General features: G+C 43.7%; 1 protein-coding gene across 5 annotated transcripts in view; it reads right to left on the bottom strand.

The window, feature by feature from the left end:
- The window catches only part of sff (BRSK family serine/threonine-protein kinase sugar-free frosting), a 234,960-nt gene that overhangs the window by 14,804 nt on the left and 210,156 nt on the right, over positions 1–10,000 (bottom strand). For all 5 annotated transcript variants that reach the window (XM_086541412.1, XM_086541399.1, XM_086541395.1 and 2 more), the window contains one exon: positions 3,045–3,195. In XM_086541412.1, coding sequence (XP_086397538.1) covers positions 3,045–3,195 — 151 coding nt within the window. The remainder of the gene's footprint in view (positions 1–3,044; positions 3,196–10,000) is intronic.

The raw sequence follows: 10,000 nt of genomic DNA, 5'->3' as shown, positions 1-10,000 counted from the left end.
ACAATGCCCGGGTGATCGCGGCCGCCAGCGTCTTCATCACTCCGGAAGCAGAATGTGTGATGGGAGGATGGCAGGAGGATGGGAGGAGGAGGAGGAGGAGCAAAAGGGGGAAGATGGCTGGAAGAAGAGGAGAATGGGAGAAGGAGGAGGATACCAGAAGGAAGAGTAAATGGATGACAGACGAGGAAGACAGACGAGGAAGACAGACAAGGATGACAGATAAGGAAGAATAAAGACAAGTAGTAGAAATGAACGCGAAAAATACAATTTAAAAGACGAGAGCGAACAATCTAAGAAACGCAAAAAAGCGAAGAAGAGAGAGAGACGAAAAAGCAGACAAATAAGAAAAAAGATAAAGTAATGGGTGAACAAACAAACAAACAAACACAAAAGAGGAAAAATGGGGGTAAAAAAGAATGAGGCCGAGAAGGAACAAGAGCAGGAAAGAAAGCAAATTGCCTGGGGTTCTGTCGACCGATTTCCCATGACGAAACAAGGCCGAAGTCTTCCTAAAATCTGCCTCAGTTAACTCATCTCTCACGCGGGAGAGGAATGGAGAGAGAGAGAGAGAGGGACGGAGAGAGAGAGAGAGAGAGAGAGAGAGAGAGAGAGAGAGAGAGAGAGAGAGAGAGAGAGAGAGAGAGAGAGAGAGAGAGAGAGAGAAAGAGAGAGTAAGGGAGAAAGAGAGAGAGAGAGAGAGAGAGAGAGAGGGAGAAAGAGAGAGTAAGGGAGAAAGAGAGAGAGAGAGAGTGAGGCAGTGAGTAAGGGAAAAAGAGAGAAAGAGTGGGAGAGAGAGTGAGGGAGTGAGTGAGGCAGTGAGGGAGTGAGAGATAAAGAGAGAGAGAGAGAGAGAGAGAGAGAGAGAGAGAGAGAGAGAGAGAGAGAGAGAGAGAGAGAGAGAGAGAGAGAGAGAGAGAGAGAGAGAGAGAGAGAGAGAGAGAGAAAGGTAGAGAGAAAGAGAGAGAGAGAGTAAGAGAGGGAGTGAGGGAGAAAGAAAGAAAGAAAGAAAGAAAGAGAGAGGCAGGGAAATATAGAGCGCCTCTCTCACGTTGGCGCAGCTTTTTACTTTTTTTTTTCTTTTTTTTTTAAAATGAAAAATGCACAACTCATTACTATCCGATTTCATCCATACCACTTGGAAAAAAAAGACTAAATGCAATCAGAATGATCTGAACTTCCCTTTCCCTAATAATTCAGAACAGCTGAAGGGAGGCCATCGGTTTACGACCAATTCAGGCTTCCCGTGAATGAAATATGCAATTAAGTTTGTTTACATACTGGGCTTTTCTCCATCATCCTGGGCGTCATCCACGAGTCCGAGGAAGGAGGTGCGTGTGTCGAAAATTACGTGACATTATACTGCGAACTGCATTGCTCTAATGAATTGGGATTTTGTGTCTGCCTATGTCTATCTGCCTGTCTGTGTGTCTGCATCTTTGCCTGTGTCTGCCTGTCCATCTGTGCCTCTATCTTTGCCTGTTTGTCTGTAGCTCTATCTGTCTGCGTCTTTGTCTGTGTCTATCTGTCTGCGTCTTTGTCTGTGTCTATCTGTCTGCGTCTTTGTCTGTGTCTATCTGTCTGCGTCTTTGCCTGTGTCTATCTGTCCATCTGTGCCTTTATCATGGCTTGTGTCTGTCTGTGTCTATCTGTTTGTCTGCGTGTCTGCATTTTTGCCTGTGTCTGCCTGTCCATCTGTGCCTCTATCTTTGCCTGTTTGTCTGTAGCTCTATCTTTACTTGCGTGTTGTGTCTGTGTGTTGTATATGTGCGTTTGTGTGTGTGTGTGTGTGTCCCATTACACGCATAAATGTTGCAGCAGCCAATCGCGATAAACAGATTATCTATGGGTCGCGGGGAATCAAGAAGTCCAATTATCGTGATGATCAAATAGGCAGGAGAATGTAGGAATCTTGGAGGGGGTTGGGGATGGACCTGGTAGGATTTTGGTAAGGGGGAAGGGGTAAGATTCTAGTAGGGGGAGGAGTAAGATTCTGGTAAGGGGGAAGGGGTAGGGTTCTGGTAGGGGGGGAAGGAGTAGGATTATGGTAAGGGTGAAGGGGTAGGATTCTGGTAAGAGGGAAGGGGTAGGATTCTAGTAGGGGGAGGAGGAGCAAGATTCTGGTAAGGGGGAAGGGGTAAGGTTCTGGTAGGAGGGAGTAGAATTCTGGTAGGTGGGTAGGAGTAGGATTCTGGTAGGGGGGATGGGTAGGGTTCTGGTTAGGGGAAGGGGTGAGATTCTGGTAGGAGGGAGTAGAATTCTGGTAGAGGGGTAGGAGTAGGATTTTGGTAGGGGGAAAGGGGTAGTGTTCTGGTGAGGAGGGAGGGGTAAGATTCTGGTAAGGGGGAAGGGGTAGGATTCTGTTAGAGGGAAGGGGAAGGATTCTAGTAGGGGCCAAAAGGCAAGGCTTCTGGTAGGGGGAATGGGCTAGGATTCTGGTTGGGGGAAAAGGGTAGCATTCTAGTATCGCGAGGAGGGGGATTCTGGCAAGGGAGGGGGAGAACTGGTGGGGGGATAGGGTAGAGATAGGAGAGACAGAGAGAGAGAGAAAAAAAGAACGGAACGAAATAACAGATGCGGGACAGATAATAAAAAGAACCCATAAAGAACGGAAAGTCGGAATAAAAGGAAGGCAACGCGAATAAAAGCAAAAGAAAGAAAAGGATTAATTAAATGTAAAAGAAGAGACTAAGCGAAAGGTGGGTATTTGCGGCTAAGGAAAACGGGGTAATGCGACTCCTATAAAAAATGTAGTATTAGTGAGTAGTCCAATGAACAAATGTATGTCTGTCTGTCTGTTTATATATATAGATACACATACACGATAAAGAGAGAGAGAGAGAGAGAGAGAGAGAGAGAGAGAGAGAGAGAGAGAGAGAGAGAGAGAGAGAGAGAGAGAGAGAGAGAGAGCGAAGGAAAAAAAATAATTACAAACAAAGAGACATAAATAGAAAGAGATCCAGACAGACACATAAAAAAAACAACAACAGAGAGCCCCACCACGTGCAACACCACACAGTCAGCTGAGCGTGCCCACCCCAACTTACCCGGATGACCTCGGGGCACGCGTAGTGGGGCGATCCGCAAGACGTCTCCAGCATAGACCCGTCGGGCTGTAGCGACGCCATGCCGAAGTCCGCGATCCGGATGTTGTTCTTCTCGTCCAGGAGGAGGTTCTCGGGCTTGAGGTCGCGGTGACTGGGGGCGGAGGGAGAGGGCGGAGCGTCAGACACGGTGCGAGGGCGTGGTGGTGGTGGTGATGATGGTGGTTATGATGAGGATAGAAGGGGAATGGGATAGTGGTGATGATGGTGGTTATGATGAGGATAGAAGCGGAATGGGATAGTGGTGATGATGGTGATAATGATGAGGATAGAAGCGGAACTGATCAGTGATGGTGGCAATGATAAGAATAGAAGCGGAATAGAACATTCAGGATGATGGAAATACGGAGAAGATGATAATTGGACAATCGTGACGAGGATGGTAATGCGAAGAGGGTGAGAGAAATGTCTGATGATGATAGTCTAATAATAACACTGAGAGGATGAGAACAGGGCCATCGTGATGATAGTAATGAGGACGAGATCAAAGCTACTGCCGATGAGAATGAGGCGAGCACCGAGGTGAGGTGATGGTAATGAGGAGAGGTTGAGAATAAGATAATCGTGATGATGAGCGTAAGGAATGAGACAAATGAACATACATGCTGATGGCAATGAGACGATGTGACCAGTGAGCAGTGGTGATGATGGTGATGAGCATGACGAAAAAGTCAGAGAAATGACTGATCGTGATGGTGAGTTTCATAATAAGGAGAGAATACGCGCTTGACATTTATGGTGATGATGGTGAGGGCGAGAGCAGTGTTTAAACGAGGTGAGTGTGACAAAGAGAGGGTGAAAAGAGGGTGAAAAGAGTGATGGTGATAACGAGAACATGTGAGAACCAAACAAAGAGTGATGATGATAAGAAAAAGGTGAGAGCTTCAATAGATCATAGGTAAATAATATCATATATCTATCTATTTATCTATATATCTATACACACACGCACACACATATATGTATGCCCATACACATACAAACGCATACTCACAAACATACATACATATACACACATACACATTTATAAATAAAAAACAGAAACAAAAACAAAAGATACTTGCGAATGCTCAACTGAACCTTCCGGAAGTAAATGAAAGCGCCTAATCTTTCTTAATGGGTCAGGAGATTCTGCGACGTTTACCAACAATGCGCGCGAGTTTTACTTAATCGATCCTTCGTTTGTATCTTCTTTACTCTACTCCCATTCTCTCTCTATAGAACATTATAACAAAAATAAACAAACATACATATATATTTATATATGTATGTATGTATATATATATATATATATATATATATATATATATATATATATATATATATATATATATATATATATCCGTCTATTTCGCTTTCATTCTTTCATCTATTTATAGTTCATGCTGAGCTCTCTACCAGTCTAAAATTACTCTTCACTGCTGGATGCTTTTAATCATCGCGCGATGGGATTTTCATATTAAATTTTCCTCTTTCCTTCTCCCCCTCTACCCCCTCTCTTTTATTTCTTCCTCGATCTTTTTTTCGCTGTCTGATTCTGCCTTTCTTTCTCCCTCTCTCTCTCTCTCTCTCTCTCTCTCTCTCTCTCTCTAGTCTTTTCACTCCTTTCTTCCGTGGATTTTTAAAGAAAGAATCGAAACCTCGATGAAAAAGATGTACAATTACCTTTCAACCGACCAAAGTAAGGGGGTCATTTTTTTCATCAATACAATCTCAACTCGCTCTTGGCATTGATAAAAAATACTATTGTATGTTAACGGCTTTATTGACAGATATTTCTATCGTCAGACGATCACAGTTCCATTATCTGACAGAAAAGAAATAATGTTTTTTAAACAGCATCGTAGACTGAAAACACGGAAAGGTATTAAAAAAAAAAAAAAAAAAAAAAAAAAAAAAAAAAAAAAAAAAAAAAAAAAAAAAAATATATATATATATATATATATATATATATATATATATACATATATCTATATCTATGTCTATGTATGTATATATATATATATATATATATAAATAAACTCATAAGTACCGTTATGTGTGATCTCACTCCGCCCGCTGTTTTTTGTTATCAGAAATCGATATAAGCTTCAACTTCACGTCGGTCTTGGATCAACTCGTGCTAATTCAAAACCCTCGAGTTAGAACGAGACGAACAACGATTAGCTTTGGCGAGGGAACTCCATCACGAAATTAATTTTCCTCGCAATGCCGGTTATCTCCCGACCACGCTGAAGAGCAAATCGGAGCTTATGCTACTGATACAGTAAATAGGCATTAGAGCATAAGCCACGAGACGCCAAGTGACGTTAAACGCACACGCACACACCCACACCCACTCCCACTCGTCATTAATCTCAGTAACCTTTCCTCGCCAAGACAGACTCCAGCAATGCCAGCAATCTTTCCTTCACCCAAACGTGCTCTTGCTGTCGCCCATTTGTCCGCGAGCAGCACATGCCATCCGAGTACACACCTAAGGCGTCCCTCGGCCACAAGGCAAGTCTCCAGTGCGCCAGGGGGATGCAGGGGCGTTGCATGCCTGGAGGCAGAGGACAGCGATAGGGCACGGAGCCACGACGCCCTTGCGGTTGCGTCACGCTCGCGGAACTGCTACTCCGGGTCTCGGAGTCTCACTTAAAGACTCTCTCGTATTCATCAATGTGTAATATGGGTTGTGGAGATGTGCGGGGGGGGGGGGGAGAAAAGGGTATAGTTTCTTGGATAAAAGTAGCATGCAAACTTCTCCAGTGTTTGCCGGTGTCATATTCTTTTTATCGTCCCATTAATGTAATCATTGCCATTATACTTCATCCTCATTATTTCTCAAAATATCCACCTTGAAGTAGGAGTAACCTAAGACCCTACCATTAGCCTTGTGAAGCATAAGTTACATAGCAAGATAGCATGCTGAAACCCACACACGGGGCGTGTCGGCATTTAAGAATAGAATCCTGCAACTCGCGTGCAAAAAAAATGTCAACTGTGAACCGAGATCTTTTCTCTCCGCTTTTCCTCTCCCTCCACTTCCTTTTTTCTCTTCTCTCCTACTCTTTTTATCTCACATTTCCCGCTCTTTTGTCTCTCTCTTTCTCTCTAACCAGGGAGAATGGGAATTATGTATGAATATGTGTATGTGTATGTGTATGTGTGTATATATAATATATATATATATATATATATATATATATAAATATAAATAAATGTATATATTATATATATATTATATATATACACTATATATTACACACACACACACACACACACACACACACACACACACACACACACACACACATATATATATATATATATATATATATATATATATATATATATATACATATATATGTATATATGAATAAATGTATATAAGTATATATGTATATACATATACATATCATATAAAATTCCCATTCTCCCTCTCTCCCTCACGCACTTACCTGATTTGAATAGAAATTTAGCTTGCAATATCCAATAGTCTAGATCAAAGGGTTTCATTATACATCCACACATATCGCACAAATCAACATACACAGTCACATTCCAAACGGGTCGACGAAGCCGCTCTGGTGGCTGGACAAAAGAGGGCAGCTGGACGAACATAACTGTGGCTCTCATCGCTCGACCTCTCATACAAGGGAGAGACTGAGGGAGAGGGAGGGGGGAAAGGGGAGAGAGAAATAGAGGTAGATAGACAGAAGATAGATAGATAAAGTGAGAGGGAGAGAGAGGTAGAGGTAGATAGACACAAGATAGATAGATAGAGTGAGAGAGAGGGGGGGGATCCCTCCGGCACCCTCCAACAGACGTCGTAGGGCAAGCGAGGCCTTCACTCCCTCACCCTATAGCTCAGTGAGGGTGACTCATCCATCACATCGACGGCGACGCCAATGGCAGAAGATTCCCAGGCTTTGATACTCCGGCGTGACGTCATTTCGGGATGGCGTTAGCAATGAGGTCAAGCAAATACACTTACATACACATACACACACACACACACACACACACACACACACACAAAGCGCCACGGGTATTTTTGGTGACATTTCATTCTTAATCGCCAGGTTTACTCTGACGTCAAAGGATGATGGTCACGTGATTTGCTGTGTCAGAGGAGGACAATGGAAGTGATTACGAGGGACCGTTGACGTACGTGTTGTTTTGATTGCACACTGTACAATCTGACTTTGTGAAATTATCTCATTTCTAAGCTCTTTTATACTCGCGTTTTCTGTTCTTTTTCTCTCTCACTCTAGTTTCCATGGTTTTCTTATTCTCTCTTCATTTGCTCTCTCTTTATTTCGTATTCTGGTTCTCTTTCCCCCCTTTCTTCCTATTGCCTCTCATTTTTGTTCGCTCTCCCGCTGTCAAACACAGAATATTTTTCTTTGTCTTTGTTTTCTCCCTCTCTTTTCGCTCTTCCCCTTCTTGATAATTCTTTCTTCCTCTCTGTCTGCCCTTCTGTTTGCCTGCTTTTGTCTCCTTCTCCCACAGTTCTACATCTTCACATAGCAGCAAATCAAAGCATTTCCCTTGAGCACACTCACAACCCGGAAAAATATAAGCTTCTACACACTAAATGCCATACTCAATTGCAGTTTCTGATACCTATCCATAAAGCAAGCAGCTCTGGCAACTGCGGCAACCGCTCGCTCCACTAACGCCCTATTGCCCCCCCGGCATTAGGTTTAAAATAGCATCCCGGCAGCGAAAGGGTCGTAAATAGCCGTCGTTACGAGAGGTGACGTCATGCCAACATCCTGGCGTGTGGCCATGACGTCACAGTCCCGCAGTGTCGTCAACGTTCCGCATCTATCTGGATCCTCTTCCATGGTTCCTGTAAGGTCTCTCTCTTAGCTTTTACTCCCCATTCTGATTCTCGTTTTGTATGTCTCTCTATTGCTTTCTTCTATGTGCCTTCCATAGTTTTTTTTATCCCTCTTCTTACTTTTCAAACCTTTCTTCTCTACCTCCGTTTCCTTTTTCCCTGCCTCTTCTTTTCCTTTCCTTCTCCCACATCTCTACTCTTCTTCATGATGGTAATCACTGTAGTCGTTACCATTACCATAAAGGCGTCCTCATCATTTCCCCTGGTCTTACTACTACATTTATTTTCCTCCTCTCTTACCTCTTTCCCCGTCGGAGGAAGAAAAGTTCAAGGAGTTCCGTCGTGAATCCTATCATCATTAATTACGGAACAAAACACGGCCATCCATCATTGTAGCTGACTGCGCCGAGTGCGAGGCCCAGGACTTCCCTCTGACGCGTCCGCGGACAAAGAAGCCCTTCGGCGCCCTTTGCAGCGCTTGTGAAACGAGGGTTGTCCACCGCAGACTTTCTCGCGAGGCGGCAGGTGCAGCGACCGTCTGAAAGCCTGTAATTGCGTATGGCATTTCGGTTGACCACCTGACCGATGGCTCGTTGAGGAGCAGGTCTCCCTCGGGTCGAAAGGCTCCGCGATATGCCACTCACTCTTTTGTCTAGCTCGTGTTACTATCTTCGGGTGGCAACAGACGGGGAGAAGGTGGAGGGGGGGGGGGGGACTTTGGGGATCAGGAGCATCTTGCAGGGCGACACCTCGGGACGACTGGCACGATAACGCAGCTGTCGCCTTTGTTTGCGGAAGCGAATTCCGGTCGTCGCGTGTCGCGCCGCCTCTGACCTCTGCTGTCACAAACTCTTATAAATGTCGGGACTCCGGAAAACATGAACGCCGCATGGCACACAGCCCTCGCTTAGACTATTGACGATATCTGCTGGAGTGAGTATGTGCTGGCTCCAGCCTGGCGCCAGACTCGGCGGTCGGGCGGTGCGGAGTTCGTGTGTCAGAGCAGGGAGGGTCTCCGCGGACACAGCAGCGTTGTCACGTGTTAGATCTACGCTTCCCACACACAGCCAGATCGCGGAATAACACTACTGTTTTTGGATCGTTTTGGTAGTAACTTTACTTGATTCGTGTAAAAGGCACTTCCTATCAATTTCTCACTTAACAATTGAAAGGATAGCATATTCGAAAATATATAAATTACGGTAACAGCCTTAAATTATCCATCCCCGTACCTGATAGGGTGAAATCGAACTTACGCAAATCAAATTAATATTTTCAAATGTAAAAGAAAAAAATAACCGCATTACTGAACATAACTTCACAAGCAATGAAAGGCACTCGAGAAATCATGATTGCTCCACTTGACGTCATCAGCAATCGCATGAAATCGGAAATCATGACAATTACCTCGACTTTTTCAGATATACGCCTTCATGTATGATAAAAAAAATAATTAAAGTCATTCGCCTCCACATAATCAGTGACTAACAAAAGGTGATAAATCAGCAACTGATCACGAAGCGAATATGAATGTTTTCTCTTTACTTAACTATTTATAGGCTAGTGATATTGCTACTGCATTTACTACTACCACTACTAGTACAATTTCTACTACTCCTGCTACTACTTCTACTACTGCAACTACCACTAACGCTACTACTACTCCTACAACTACTTCTACTACTGCAACTACCACTAACGCTACTGTGACAATTTCTACTACTCCTACTACTACTTCTACTACCGCAACTACTTCCATCAGTACAAACACTACTACAGCAACAACTACTACTGTTTCTAATAATACTGCCAATGATAATAATAGCAACTGACAATACGACCCAACAGTGAGCCTGGACGCAGCATCCCGGCAAATTCTCATGGCTACAAATATTCTATACTAGACTGGTTCAGTTTACATACTTACCACTCAGAATTAATATTTAAACATGGATATCTATTTACATTTAATTATATATGTTAGGGAATAGACGCACGTATAAACACAAGCTCACACACATGCACACGCACATGTTTTGTGTGTGTGTGTGTGTGTGTGTGTGTGTGT

Source organism: Penaeus japonicus, unplaced genomic scaffold (assembly GCF_977035675.1).
Source record: "Penaeus japonicus unplaced genomic scaffold, GWHDUDI00000001_assembly GWHDUDI00000001, whole genome shotgun sequence".
Lineage (NCBI taxonomy): Eukaryota > Metazoa > Arthropoda > Malacostraca > Decapoda > Penaeidae > Penaeus > Penaeus japonicus.
The sequence above is the reverse complement of the archived record's forward strand: the minus strand, read 5'-3'. Positions and strand labels throughout refer to the sequence as shown.